Source organism: Uloborus diversus, chromosome 7, assembly GCF_026930045.1.
Source record: "Uloborus diversus isolate 005 chromosome 7, Udiv.v.3.1, whole genome shotgun sequence".
NCBI classification, from domain to species: domain Eukaryota; kingdom Metazoa; phylum Arthropoda; class Arachnida; order Araneae; family Uloboridae; genus Uloborus; species Uloborus diversus.
This window is the reverse complement of record NC_072737.1, coordinates 119673600-119689759: the sequence shown is the minus strand read 5'-3', so window position 1 is coordinate 119689759 and position 16160 is coordinate 119673600. Positions and strand designations below refer to the sequence as shown.

The following is a 16160-nucleotide window of genomic DNA, read 5'->3' as shown; positions in this document are numbered from 1 at the left end:
CTTTAACACTGTATTAATTTTTTTTTGTCTTAACTCCAAATACTTAATGTATTGCAACACATCAATCTTTCCGAAGTTATGATTTCTCAAATTTTATTGTATTAAGGTAAAACGATAAAATTCAGCAATAAAAAAAGTACTTTTGCATAAATCACGAAAGCTAACAAAAACCCGGATAAGGGTGATATTTCTCCGTTTTGTCATGTCACTGCTCATTAAAAAAATATTTTCAAAGCAGCAAAAAGCTTATTTGCTCGTCAAAACGTTGCCAAAATGAATATTGCAGAGTTTTTTAGTTTAAAAAAATCAATCCATCAAAAAAGACTTAGTTGAAGGGGGAAAAAAACTTACCTAACAAATGAACCAAGTTATTAAATACATAATTTTTCGATGAGTTGAAAGATCTATGTAACGGTTGCATGTGTTTTAGTCTTAATGTATTTTTAATCCTTTCTCTGTTAAATTGTCGTTTGAAATTCATTTCCCGAGACTGCTTTTGAATAACTGTTAAATCTGTTTTCCTTGCAATTTCTTCAACATATTTTCAAGCTCTATGAGCTGTAAGGAATTACATGAGAATTAGGGGGAAAGCTAGGCTTTTACCTTATCCTTGGTGAGAAGATCTTTCTTAGAGAGCGCATATACCGCCTCGTCAACGCCAAGTAATCCAACAAGTGTTGATCTTGTTCCTTTTAAAATGATCTTTCCGGCATCTCCTGGTGGAGCATCTTCAGGAAAGTCAGTTTGTAAAGATACCTGCAGTTAGAGACCAGTTGCAATTAGTCAATAAACAATGCGAACAATTTTTGACTGCAAATGATTCAAGTGGATCCCTGAGCATTACGAGACAAATCTCTGAAATGCCTAATGAGCGATTTTGAAAGATTGGAATTTGTGTAAAAATAGGAATACAAACTGTAAAACAGAATGTTATTCTTTAGCCATAAAAAATATCATGTGTTAGTAAACAGTGCTATGGAAAATAACGAAAAGGTACAGTATAATTTATTTCATTTTTTTCTGGGCAACTTCCTAAAAGCTTTTAATTAAAAATATTTTTGCACTTTTGAACTCTCTCCATAATTTATTTGCGAACTCTCTAGTAAACAGAAAAAAATCCTGTTAAATATTGAATGTGTATTGTCTTAAATAGTTTATAATTTAGTTTACGTATTTTCTTGCAAGCTATATCAATTTTCTGAAACCCTAGAAATATATTTCTTGTAATTCAATTCACAAACACCATAAGTGAATTGTATTGGTGCATTTAAAGAAAGAGATGGAACGAAATGAATAATTTGTAATAGATCAGTCAGTAATGTAAATGACATAGGATCTAATCTTGTTACTCATTGACAAATAGCAACAGTTAAATGTAAAGGAAACCCCATTGAAAATTTCAGAACGTTTAATTCTATTTGATTAGTAGAACGTGTTATTTTACACAACTTTTTAACGGAGCTGCAAAATACAGGGTGTTTCAAAATGAATAGCGGGATTTTAACATGTTATAATATTTATTACACCAAACTTACAGCCACAAGTGATATATCAAATGATGGAGAAACTCAAACAGTTTTACAAAATAGCCTACAAGTGCTCAATGTGAGCACCATTCGTCACTCGGCACACGTTAAGACGATATGCGAGTGCTTCCCACACTTTGATGAGTGTCTCATTAGTAATTGCTGCAACAGCTGTTTCAATCCTGTTCCTTAATTCAGGAAGGTCGGCTGGCAGTGGAGGCACATACACACGGTCCTTAATCATCCCCCAAAGATAGAAATCACACGGCGTTAGGTCGGGTGACCGTGGAGGCCATGGGAAACAAGCCCTGTCATTAGGCCTCTTACGGCTAATCCAGCGGTCGGGTACAGTTAGGTTAAGCCAATCGAGTACCTCATTATGCCAGTGAGGCGGCGCACCATCTTGCTGAAAGATAAAACACAAAACGCTTTCTGTTCTTTAGTCGCCATCTTTGCTACAAGCGCTTTCTAGCGGATTGCAGCAGAAACATTCCACGCGCATGCGCACTGATGCCAACAAACAAAACTGTTTGAGTTTCTCTTTCATTTGGTATATCACTTGTGGCTGTAAGTTTGGTGCAATAAATATTATAACATACCCCGCTATTCATTTTGAAACACCCTGTATAATCAGAACTGGTAGGAAGAGGGGTTGCCACGCGACTGAAATCTTTATTTAGTCAAAGATAGTAAAAGAAATACTGATGACAGAAATAGGCACCTAACAAAAACCATAGTTGAACTCGAAAATAGGCTTAATATTCGATTTAGTAACGCAATGACTTGCCAAAAAACCATTTAAGAGCAAAAATGCGATAAATAGTCCAAAGTTTGCAGTTTTCGAAGAATTTTCCCTTAATTAAAACTAAATAAAGACAGTGGCTAGAGTGTATAATAGGAATACATTGGATACTTATCTGCAACCCAAGTAATATTCGCCATCATTTTCGTCAAATACTTGGAAGCTACTCGTTTGGTGATGCCATAGATATAAAACAAGATTAAAACTTTCATTTAAATGTGGAATAATCCGCAAAATAGTTAAAACAAGCCATTCAGTATGAAGAGTCCATTGCCATGTAGAATAAATCACCAAATAACTATACCGAGGGATTAAAAACCATTATTAGTTCCATTAAAATAAAAAAATTAAGGCTAGAGAAACAAAAATGGCGAGGCGAACTCCGCGACTAGCAGCTGCGAAAGGTTCCAATTGAAAAAGGGGTGATGGTTTAAGGAAGCGCACTTTCCGATGCATTCAATTTTCTCCTTCTTGTTATCACCCCTGTTCTGATAAAATCAGAAGAGACCTGACGCATGCGCAAATTTGAGTAGGGTTTCGCATTTAAATATCGGACAGTAATTATTGGGAATCTATCTGATAGTTGACTGGGAAAATAGGGCTCGACCGATGGCATTTTTTGGCCGATGGGCCGATGCCGATTGTTGGCCGATTGTTCAAAGATGGCCGATGGCCGATGGCCGATTGTTTTCCTTCAAATGGCCGATTGCCGATGGCCGATGGCCGATGGCTGATGCTTTTGACCGATGGCAAAAAAAAAAAAAAGAAAAAAAAATCTAACAGAAATAAATTGATAAGATTGTCAAGGATTTAAAGGATCATTGATTCATTTCACTTTACTTCCTTTCTAGGAATAAGGAATTGTAATCCCCCCTCCCAAAAAAAAAATCAGATTTCGACCTAAATTTTTATTTTACTATCATCCAATTTAAACTTTACAAGTTTTTCCAGCGCATATGTACCTAAGAACATATAGATGACCGAAATATCCATTTTGAACGCCTCCTTAGTTAATTATCGCAAATTCTCTTGTGATGTCTTCATGCGTGTAAACTTATGTTACACAAAAACGTTATGAAATAGAAAGTTGAAAAATCATACGTAAGTAGTATGATCTAAAAGTTCGAGGACAAGTTGTATAAAAATATCGTGAATAGTTCACATTACCGAAGTACATCTACAGTGGCTCCAAAAAGTGTTCGTACACTTTGAAATTTTGTAGTAAAACCAAAATAACGCAAAACTGAATTCGAATATGAAGACCATTTTTTTTACACTATTCTTATGCCATTCAGAATAAAACCCAGTAGTTTTTCTCAAAATATTGCCAAATTTTATTTTTGAAATTTGTCAAAAAACGATGAGACAGAGAAAAAATACGCCACAAAAGTCATCGTACACTGAAATATTTTCGAATAAATTCATGATTAAAATTATTATATGTGGTTTTTTTATTGTTTTTACATTGTAATGACACTGTAAAGTCATTTGCCATTAATTTTTTGTTTATTTATTCCCTAAGCTTCTGCTTATTATTTTTAAATGGCAGGTATGCGCAGAAAACAACAAACACGATTCGAAATTTGATTTTTTTCCCTCACAGTAGCCATAAATTGGTTTGAAATGTCTCTAAATTAGTTAATTTATACCATTCTATAGTGAAGTGCTTGATAAAATGCTTTAAAGACAAGAATCGGATCGAAAACAAGGTAACAAAAGGACAACTGGCAAAGTTAACAAAGCGTGATCGGAGGTTTACAGTTAAAAAAAATTATGAAAAATACACATTTGAGCGCTGAAAAAGTTTCTGCAGAATTGAATGAAACATTTTACGTTTAATTTTCACCTGAAATTGTTCGCCAAGTTCTCTGATTAGCTGGATTAAAAGGGACCCCTTCCCGCAGAAAATTTCTTGTGCGCGCGAAAAACAGTAAACTTACGCTTTCCGTCGTAAAATAAATGATAAATAAGCTCAAAACGTTTTGAAACAACGTCTTACTTATAGATGAAAATAAATTTAACATTTTGGGTTAAAATAGTGCATAATTGTCAACAGAAGAAAAAATGAGGAATTTAATCTTAAGAGCTTAACTGGATCAGTTAATCAGGACGGTGAAGGTGTTTTTTGTGTGAGGGTGCATAACAGCATCAGGACTTGGAAATTTGGAATTTTTTGATGAAATAATGAATCATGCTGTTCACTTAAATATTTCAAAAAACAATTTTAAACTATTAGCCCAAAATTTGGTAATCAGAAACAACTTTGTTTTTTATCAAGTTAACGATAAGAAGCACACGTTCGAGTTTGGTGCCTCAAAATTTGTCCTTAAGCTTAGAAATTTCTCCTCAATCGCCAGATTTAAACTTAATGGAACATATTTGGAGATATCTGGTGGCTAGATTACGAAAATACACCATTGAAACGAAAAGCGAACTAGAAACAGTAGGACTCGTAGTGCGGCTGAACACTTACTCAGAAATTGCACAAAAAAAGACAGAAAAAACAATGAAATCTCTTCTCAGACGTTTAAAAGCTGTTATTGTTACTGCATGATATTCTATTAATATAAAGTTAGATTATTTACTAATTTTTTGATATTTTTTCCGAAGTGTACGAAGACCTGTAAAATAAAATTTCCGACACTTTTTGGTTTTTGATTTTTACAAAATTAAGTTTTCATGTTTTATTAAAAATTTTCGTGCAGTTTTGTTTAAAATAGATCATAGATCTTATAATTAAATATCTATTCCGAAATATTAATTCTAACCAATGCCATAGGGGCCTATTTCATTGAAAGTCGTGGGTGTGCGAACACTTTTGGGAACCACTGTATCTACAAAATAGTCACCTTGAACGGTTATACACTTCTGCCAACGTTCGTATAGCTTTTAGAAGGACTCCTGGACATTTGTCACAACCTCCTGTAAGGCCTCTTGCGCTGCTGCTTCAACTTCATCGTGGGGAAGAAGGCGACTTTCTTGTTGAGGATGCACGGTTCGATTGGTCAATACTCTGATATGACAAGCAAATAACGTAACATTTCGTCGGACTTAGCTCCGTGTGATGTTTACCTGTTCCCAGCAAAAAAAAAACATTTACATGGACACCGCTTTCTTCCGTCAGGAGAAGATAAAGCTGCATCACAGAAGGTAGCGAAAAATGGCTTCCAGCAGTGTTTCCAAAAGTTATATGAACACTGGCAGAAATATAGTCCCTCAAAATGACCTTTTGAAGGTGGATGTGCTTCGGTAATATGAACTATTCTGGGTAAGGTTTTATACAACTTGTTCCCCGAACTTTTGGATTGTACTACGTACAATCTGTATAGGGTGTAGTAATGCTTCTACTTTTTTGTGTGCTGTATGATGGAAGACAAAGAACAACAGCCAAAAAAAAAAGGAAGAAAAACAAAGATATTGTTTAATAACCAATTGATTTTTTTTTAAATTGAACACATAACAAAAGCCTTCAGTAATATTGTAATATTGTATGATTTAGGTAAGCTAAACATAGTTAAAAAACATTAAATTATGTTGTTTTATCATTCAAAAAAAAAAGAATAAAACTATGAAACCGTCAACAAATTACGCAATTAAAGTGGAAAGATTGCACGTCGACATATTTTAATCATCAAATTAAACAAAAAAGGTAACAGATAAATTACAATATTAAATCATAATAGGAATATTTTTATACTTATTTAAAATTTATGAATAGAAAAGTTTGCATTTTTCATAAATGTATAACAATGACATAAGTTTTGCGGAAAAAAGAAATAGCCATGAAAAGAGCGAGGTTCTTAAAACGCAGCTACAATAAACAAACTCAATATTTACAACAAGTTAATAACTGAATACATATACTACTTGATCTGATGTTTGCACACGTAATATTGAGCAATTTTATTGTTTAATCTTTTATGCAGCACTACAAACAAATTCAAATTAAATTTTTCAATTTAACAATAATTTTCTGAAATTTAAAAAATGGCATAGTAGAAAATCCTTGAAACTTTTCTATAACATATTATTAAACATATGATGAAAACGAAAATAACTTATTCCTTGATTTTATATAAAGACATAAAAATAGTTACTTACAACAGAAAAAAAAATCGATCGCTATTAATGATGCAAAAAAGATGACGCATTACAAAATGTAGATGAAATAAGTATAAGAAATACGCAAGATGGCATTTCTTGACCAAAATGAATAACCACTAATTATTTAAGAAATGCGTGAAATGAGGAGGATGGGTTAGGGGGGTCACCCTCTGTTTTTGGAGTAACTCACAACGTTAAACTTCGGCCGCAACTTCGACTTAATTTTTTTAGTACAGAACCGCTACCACCAACGTCTCGGAAGAGTTTCTGAATCTACTTCAGCACTTCCGAAGAAAAAATTCAAAAGTCCCTGTTTTCCGAGTTATTCCACCATTCAAAACGTCTTTAATCAATTTCTTACATGAATGCTCTAAATTCTTCCAAACAATAGATAAAGCTTGAAAAAAATCTCTAATTTTATGAATGGTGTTAGTTTTAAACAACTCAGAAGTACAACTAGAGTTTAATTTCAGAAATTGAGGGAGTGGGAGGAGGGGCACGCAAGTGTTCTCGGAAATACAAAAAATAGTCGGAGAAAAAATAGAGTTCAAAATAATCATAAATATTGAGCAGAAAAACCCTTTTAAAACTTGCACCCGAGTTTGTTTTGACGTGCAGTGGCGGATTTAAAATATAGCGAATGTTGCGATTGCGCGAGAGGTCCCATATACATAGGGGCACCGTAGGAGTTACAAAAATCTTTATGATAAATGTTTTACAACTTCTGTGATAGAGAAATAAGGCCCCAAAATATATTTCGATGGGCCCCAAACATGTAGCTCCGCCGAAGCGATACAGAAAAGACTGCATTACTGTGGTTCATATTACAAATATCGAAAAATTAAAAATTACCGTCGGTTCAACGGGAATCTAACAAAATGAAACAAAACCGGTTTCGCCATCTCATATTTGTTTTCATGGTCTCCAGTTCTGCAATATATCACTAAATGATCGTCAGTCTGAGACGCTATATTAATTTTGCTTTGAAATAAGTAATTAATAGCCACAAAAAATCGGTTAATAAGCTTTTTAGAACACCCGATCGAAAACAAAAAGCGAAGTGCATAACTAGAACGTGCGCACATCCCACATGCGAAAATTTAGCCTTCTACAGCTTACCATTTTTAAGTTTTGACTTATGAGAGATACATACATACATCCAGCAGCAAGAAAAAACGCAATAATTAACTTGTTTGGTACCTGAATGCAGTATTAAAAACTCTTTCAGGGGTGACTATAGAAATTCATACTGAAATTTAAGTAAACAATTTTGTTTGAAAACAATAATTCCCTTTACTTTGTATTAAAATGTAAAACAACAAAAGTCCTCTTTTTTTTCTCAAAAACATCGGCCAATTCCATCGGCTTTTCGATGTTTTTAAGGCCGATGGGCCGATGTTTCCTGCAAGTTAGCATCGGCCGCCGATGCCGATGCCGATGGCTGAATCGTTGAACCATCGGCGCCGATGCATCGGCCAGGCCGATACATCGGTCGAGTCCTATGGGAAAATAATTTGAAAAAAGACTTACTTCACTTTCGGGACGGCAAAACTTCTCTACGTCAATCTTCAACGAATCTGCCAATAGTTCTCCTTCGTGATGTGCGAAAATGAGAACTCTGAAAGATGGCGTCATGTCATAGGTGATTTTAAACTCCAAATGCTGTACCTTGAAACGACCAGTGCGCAATTTACCAGTTTCTAAAATTCGGTTTCGACTTTTCACCTGCGGAAAAAGATCTAAATTTAGTAATATTGCCAAAAAAAATAGAATTTTCCAGGGCAGAGAAATTTCCGAAGTATACATACAAAATCAAAGAAACTTCGCTAAAAACGGAGATAAAAACCTTTTAGACACGGTTTTTGTTTTTAATGTAAATTTTAAAAATTATTTCTAAACTTCAAAGACTAAAGATACATTTTTATGTGTTTCAAGGCTTTCAAGCACTTGAAAATTCAACTTTTTATGTCAAGTTTTCAAGGTTTTTGAAAGTGTGCGAACCATGTATTGCATACTAGACATACATGAATTTTGAAACAAACACATTGCCATTGCAAGTTTATGATTTTTTTTTTTGAGAAAACTATATCAAAATTCATATGATTACCAAGTAGTAGACATTGGCTATTCCATCGGGCTCCAGATGCACAATCTTATTGAAAGTATCGCCGGGCTATAAATAAAGGAAACTTTTATTGATAAAATCAACACAACATTAATGTTTATCAATTCAATGAGAATTCTCAATGAAATACCCCCTCCCCCCAAATCCAACATACTAAAAGATTTTCAGTGGCGCAAAGTTAACCGGCACCATTCAAATTACCTCAAATTACATCACATAATGAGGTTGTTTCCAAAATTGTAAAAGTATTTTTTTCTGAAAGATCATGCTTAAAAACATAGGATCTGAGCATTTTTTAAATAATTTATTTGAGTTTAATACTTTTAAAAAAATATTTAAATCATTGCGCTTTCATTGTTTAAACTTCTGTCGTGTGACATCACAAATGATGAAATGCCATTCAATGTTGCTATTCACGGAACAAAATATTTAATTCCCTTCTTTACTCACGTGTATTGGCAACGATATGGTTGATAGCAAGTGTAGAGCGCAATTTTAATTCGCTGCTTGATTATCATAACGTGGAAACGTAGTAGAAAGATGCGCCAAATTGCATCATTTGTGACGTCATAAAGACCACGCCTTGTTTGAAAAATCGGACATTTAAAAAAATTAATTAAAAAAAACTATTGGGAAAATGAAAGTATTTTCTGTGTCCATGTATTTTTTTTTTACTCATTCTATCAATTTCAATGACTAAAAGTATTACTTTTGACTAAAGGAAACCACCCCATTACCTTGTATATTTCCGCACCACTTCTTTCCAGAGCAATGTAGGCATTCTTGGGAGATTGAAATTTTCGCTGCACATGACTTCCAGTAGCTTGGTGCTCCCCGTATTTTGGATCACTTGTCTGAAGCTGTTGAGAAAAAATAAACCATTGAAAAATATTTAACTTTTATCTTTGTCAAGTATACATAAACCTACAGAAAACTTTGAAGATTATTAAATAATATATGAACTAAACCATGCATTAAATTCAATATCTAACTTAAAACACCTTTCATATATCATATTTTCAACAGCATAAAAACACCTTTCATATATCATATTTTCAACAGCATAAAAACCAGTCAAACTCAAACCATTCTATTATAGAAAATGCCAGAATAAGAACCAATGACGGATTTATCATATCGCATATGATGCAATTCTCAAAACCCCACGATCACCAGGTGCCCCCTAGGGATACAAAAATGCAGACAGTAAATGTGTGAAATAGTTCTGTGATAGACAAAGGGTTCCTAAAAATTCTCTTCTATGGACGTAAACCTACAAATCCACCATTGTTAACAATATAATATGCAGGGTCCGATTGAAAAAATGACGGCCCATAGGCCAAGCACTTTTTTTTGGGGGGGGGGGGGGGGGGAGGGGCTCTCCGGAGTAAAATCTTGAAAGGCCCCGATAATAAAGGGTCTCTAGGCCACGGCCTAGTTGACCTATTCTGTATCTCTATTCTGGCTCTCATGATATATGTACGGGAGAGAAAAAAAAAAACAATTACTAACCGTAAGAGTAACTTCCGAATGCGTCATCTCGGGTTGTAACTGAATGTGGAATTTTCCGTTTTCGTCACTCACACCATTTTCGGGAGCTGCAATTTCTTGGCCATCAGCTTTTGCTTTTATAGTTAGAGGTACCCTAGGTGCTGGTCGATTGTCAACATAACGGATATCAGCCTGTAACAGTTATTTAGTCTTAAATAGGATTTTCTTCATGGATTAGATGCATTAGAATAGTGACTTATAAGTCAATAAACATTAGAATATTAATCATTATACATTGCATAGTATAAACATTAGAACAGTAGAATATTAGTGAGTTATAAGTGAAATCATGTTAAAATGTTAGGTTGATAATCAAATGATAATATTAGTTCAAGATGATATAAAAGAAATTAAAATAAAAAATTGAAATAACGAGAAGACTACTTTATGTTTTAAATTCCCATAGAATGAATGAAAAACTTTTCAATATTAATGTTTTGTATGCAAATAATACGCACTGCTCAGTAAAGCCATGATAGGGATCAACATCCAAAAGTATAATTCAGCAGCAAAATTTTTCTGAATCTTGCTGAAGGTATTTGACTGAGTAAAGTTAAAAACCAACGTAAATAAATTTTTAAGAGAATACAACATATAGGCACAATGGAACCTCTTAATCAATACTTCACCACAAAACCAGAAAGCTGTATTTTCTAGAAAATATCTGCTTTATTTGCGTTGGTTTTTCATTTTACTCATATTATAGCACAAAACTTATACGCACATTTTTCATTTAAGGTATTTGTTGAATAGGTTATAAAAACCATAGAAAATGATTGTAGGCTGGTGAAAGACAGTCTACAAAGTCTCTGGAGACCTTTTATATATATGTTTCGAAATTACAAGGGACGTTTCGATCTATGAAATGAACTTGACTAAGAAAGCATACCTGAAAAACAGTCTTCAGACCAGGTTTAAAATCTTTCAGACTTCGGTCAAAAGAAATGATGTACGGACTGTTGGAAAAGCGTCCTCTCGTATCTGTTGCGTTTTCCTTGTTTCCGGAGGCGTCATCCACCACAGTAGCTTCTACAACTAATCTAGATCCAGCGATCTCTGGAAACCAGCCTACGTTCTTATGTAGTCGCAGCTCTTCTACGCTGATTTGTAATCTGAACATTCCTTTTTCCAGCTATTAAAAAAATAACAAAAATTTTACAGCCTAAGGACCAGAGCACTCTTCCGCATCTATAATATTTGTAGTAGAGACGTACCGAGTCGCACTTTGGCCGAGTAGCCGAGTACCGAGTACTCGGCCTTTCACTACTCGGCCGAGTACCGAGTTACCGAGTACCGAGTTTCAATTATGTTTTAAGAAGAACCACCGACACATACTTAACGAATTTTGAACTCATTGGAATAGTAGTATAGACCTCCATGCCCAAATAGTAGTTTTTAAAACAAAATTCCAGTTAAAATTTAATTACGCATTATTTAAAAGATTTATTTGTGTCAATAATTTTTACAAACAAGTTATTTTTTAAATTAAAAATTAACAAATAAATAAAAGGTAGAAATAATCAATTTGGAACTAAAACAAATTATATCAATCTATATACTTCTAGTCCACCAAAGATAAATAATTTTTAAAAGGAAAACAAAGCAACGTTAAAAGCACAAATGTGCAGGAGCACTGCAAACACATGTTTCTGCATTACAATGAATGTCTTTTTAAGTGAATAAAATGTGAGCTAATGAATGTAAAAAAAATCTGACTTTTGTCATATGTCTTTAAATCCATAAGCTCACATTTTGTGCATTGAAAAAAGCATTCCTTGTAATGCCAAAACACGTGTCCTGCACATTTGTGCTTTAACCTTGTTTTATATTTTAAGAAAAGATATTTTTATGCCTCTTATAAATAATTTTGTTTGTGGCAAAAATCCATTAATAAGTTTCATTAACTTTGGGGCAGTAAAATAAAAAATTTACTCATTGAAGCATAACAAACTTCATTATTTTCAAAATTTAAACTTGACTTGTAAATTTGAATTGTAAATGATTGCAGTATATTATATGCTTGCACTTTTTTATTAATTGTAAAATCTGCTTTGACTAACATTCAATTTTTTTACAACTACTCGGTAATGGCCGAGTACCCGATCGAAATTTGGTCGAGTACCGAGTACTCGGCAAATTGGCCGAGTAGGCCGAGTACCGAGTAGTTACCGAGTACTCGGTACGTCTCTAATTTGGAGTAAAATATTTTTACAGGGAATTTCTGGGTCAATTTTTAAATTTCTTTTCATGTAAAAGTTCACAATGTAAAGTATACAAACTAAAGTTTTAAATTTTATTGAAGTTTTCTGCTGCTGTTCAACTATTTTAATTGGTTTCATTCAAATGTTACTGTACACAATGTTACTATACACACTTGTACATAAAAGTAAAATCTGTACCTCAGAATCAGACTAACTGGCCTATCGTAAGTTACATTCTTGCTACTTTGCAATAGAGAGAAAAAAACTTTCGTCTGTTGCATACAAACCATGGGACTCGCACTTTGCTGGTAATTAATCAGAAAGGAATTTATTTTATAGAATTCCTTTGTGATGTCTCAATGTGGAATAAGATTCTAAAAGCCGCAATAACCTGCAAATTGGCATTTTCGGACTTATGTTTGTCTGGTTCTGAGATACAGAAATATCACCGTGGTCTTTTTTTGTTTTCAATCGTCCACAAATTTTAAACGTTGAAGATGAAATAAACTCGATGATTACTTGCGGAAACTTTATTTTTACTTCCTTTTACGAAGTAAAGGAAGTATTGTATTCACGGAAAAATTTTGACCCAAGAAAAGGCCTTAATTTTCCATTTTGCTCGGCCCCAAATAAATGTTGAGTTTTTTTTTTCAACCCGATCACACGTGGATATAAGTCTAAGAACGTAAAGACACCCGAAATATCCATTTTGACGATCCTCGAATTAATTACAACGAGTTTTCTCGTGACGTCTGTATGTACGTATGTGCGCATGTATCTCTCATAAATCAAAAACGGCATGTCCTAGAAAGTTGAAATTTGGTACGTAGACTTCTGGTGGGGTCTAGTTGTGCACTTCTCCTTTTGGTTGCATTCGGATGTTCCTAAGGGGGTTCGTTTTCACCTTTTTGGGGGGAAATCATTGTTAACATCAATGCAAAATCAAGTGGTGTTATAATTTGGCAAACACTTGACGACATTCCGCCAAGCTTTTGGTCACCAAGTTTTTTCGCCAACTTGGCGGCTAAAAATTTGGCGTTTTTTTTCTTTTTGTTTAATTTGGTTTCATTTTGACACTATTGGCGATATTTAAGAGTTAACCATTGAATCACATAAAAAAAGTCTAATATTGGGAAATTTAATCTGTATAAAACGTTTTTTTGCTTCAGTTCGCCACAAACTTGGAGCAAAAATATTTAAAGTGTTTCTTTGCTTAATCCAAGGCACTACTATTATCATTAAATTGGAGTAAAAGGAAGTCATGTAATGGAAGTCATCAGCTCGTTTGAAAGAGGACTCGAAAAGTATTTTTTATAAATAAAGCTGATCAATAATTACCTGCTTAGGTCCTACTGTAGCGAAAAAAGTAGTTTTCGGTGTTTCACCTTTCACACCCAATTTAAAGGTAACCAAGCCTTTAACCATCCTTCCATAAACATATCTATGAGCAAAAAAAAAAAAAGGTAAAAAGTCAAAAAGAATCTTATTACAATAAGATGCATTTTGATAATCTCAAACTCTTTTAATTTTCTAGGAATGATACTGTTCATCTTTGTGAGGGACTTGAATGTGAGGAAATACGGTTTCACAGAATAAACCTTTGCCTTAAAATGTATACTCGTGTATTGGAGTTAGTTACAAGGAATTTTATTGGTTTATAAAGATGTAAGCTTTGAAAGAGCACAACCCTACATTCGAGCTCAACTATTTTTTTTCTGATTTTTTTAAAACCAAAACTCATTTTAAAATTGTATTTTGTGTCCACATCCTAATGTGAAAAGTTAACTTGAGTGAGTTTTAACTACATATTTTTAAGATTTATGTTAGTGTATTGGCAGTAGAGTAGATCTTGACAAGCTAGAGAGAAAACGTCTTTAAATCAGCTTCGCATCCTCCCATAAATACTACGCACCATTTGAAATGTCGTTAACTGCATTGCATTCAATACAGAAGATAATAAATGTAATGACGCATCACATGAGCGCAGCATGAATACTAATATGAATACAGCAACAAAGTTTATTCTACCTGCTAAAGAAACATTACAACTTCTGCATTCTGAGTGTGTCAAATGATCTCAAACATGTTCATACATACACTTAAATAACAAACTTCGAGCAGTGATATTCACAGTGTCTTTGATGACTACCATGGTAACCTGAGTTAAATTTATGTGATTTCTTTTCATGTGATTTTCATCAATCACAATCAGGTATTCGTGTCTTCTATACCTACTGAAAATTAAAGTGAAAAAGCACACCCGCATTTACAACCACTGAACGTGACGAGTTGAGGCGAATCTGAAAGGAATTATATTTGGAACTGATCGCTGCTGCACCAACAAAGATTCCAGTATTTGAGCTCTGTAACACAAGTTTGTATGAACTGTAATTATTAGGATATTTTATGTGGTAAACTAAACTTTGATGAAGCATCCGAATTGCTTCGATTATGTAACGCTTCCACACAGAGGAGGTTTACACGCTTTGCAGCATGCAGATTGGACAAAACAAAACGCTTTTGCGGCAGGAAGAAGGGAAAAAAATATGAAGTTAGTTAATAATATCAATTTTGAACAGCTGGACTAAAACAACACTAATATAAGCCATGCAAAAGCAAAATTAAAAAGCCTAAAATTATGTTCCCGTAAGATCCTGTATACCAACTATACTTAATAGCATTAGAAATTTGAATATTAATTTATTCACTTATTCATTTTGTCCGTATTTTTAATTCCTTAATTTAATAATTTAACTTTTAAATGTGTACTTACTTCGCTGTTACGGAAGCTTCGATGATACGATCAGTGGGTAAAATAACTTCTGGCGTTTTTAATTCCACGGTAAAAGTCGGCAGTACTGTTAAAAAGCATAAAAATATGAATATCATTTTTCTTGATAATTCAAGTATAATGGGACACATGTCTAAGAGGTTAGGAAAAAACCAGGTTTAGCTTTAAAGCTTTGTATTTTTATCGTTTAATTTTAACGATTTATCTCATTAAAAATGCATTTTGATATTTCTTTGTGGTAGATGCTTTTCATTATGTAGATAATTTAGCATTTCTGGAGCAATAGATGCTAAATGAGATTTCACTAGATTACTGTCAAAAAATTACGAATCTACACATTAAGTACAGATATTGTACTCTATGCATTAAGTATTTTTTAGAGGTGGGCAATGCCGTTCTTTTTAATGATCCGTTCATCAGAGGATCGTTCATTCTTTCGATTCGTTCATTTAACTAGTTCATTTGAACGACTTCGTTCATTTAAAAAAATGCAGGAGATTTTGTGCACAACATACGCAAGTACATTTGATATGTTTTATTAGATTAATAATATTATTTTACCTCAGCAAATTGTAAAATAGCGCGAAATACCGATAGTCGGTATACCGGAATGGCAATCACTAGATGTTATAGATTATAGAAGGGACAAAAGGATCGCCACAGTAAAGTTATAAAAGGTATTTGTAGCAATAATTTTGGTGACAGAAAGCGTGAGAAGGATTTTAGCAGTTGCTTGGGACAGGAAATGGAATGTCCAAACATTTTGCTAGTAGCCCAAACAAGTTACACAAAACTTTACTAATGGATACATTCGAAAATTGCAAATGAATTGCAACGGGTAAAGAAAAATGATGAATAAAAAGCAGAAAGTAAAAAGGTTCGTTGTACTGCATTGAGAAAAAGAAAATTCGAGATTGATTGCTCACCGTTCAAAAGAACGGTGAGTAATCAAGTGAACGAACGGATCCGTTCATTTTCAGGATTCGTTCTTTTTGATCCGTTCGTTCATGAACGATATATCTCTAGTATTTTTATGACACCTAAAACTGCTTCTAAATAT

The 16160-nt window shown here is 33.6% G+C and overlaps 1 protein-coding gene across 1 annotated transcript in view; it reads right to left on the bottom strand.

Annotated features, from left to right (window-relative positions):
- The window catches only part of LOC129225559 (ophiophagus venom factor-like), a 99567-nt gene that overhangs the window by 65836 nt on the left and 17571 nt on the right, over nucleotides 1-16160 (bottom strand). Inside the window, exons 7-14 of the mRNA XM_054860004.1 lie at nucleotides 15083-15167; nucleotides 13648-13750; nucleotides 10998-11240; nucleotides 10070-10240; nucleotides 9295-9417; nucleotides 8540-8605; nucleotides 7963-8157; nucleotides 604-756 (exon numbers count right to left, since the gene is read on the bottom strand). Of these exons, the coding sequence (XP_054715979.1) occupies nucleotides 604-756; nucleotides 7963-8157; nucleotides 8540-8605; nucleotides 9295-9417; nucleotides 10070-10240; nucleotides 10998-11240; nucleotides 13648-13750; nucleotides 15083-15167 (1139 nt within the window). The remainder of the gene's footprint in view (nucleotides 1-603; nucleotides 757-7962; nucleotides 8158-8539; nucleotides 8606-9294; nucleotides 9418-10069; nucleotides 10241-10997; nucleotides 11241-13647; nucleotides 13751-15082; nucleotides 15168-16160) is intronic.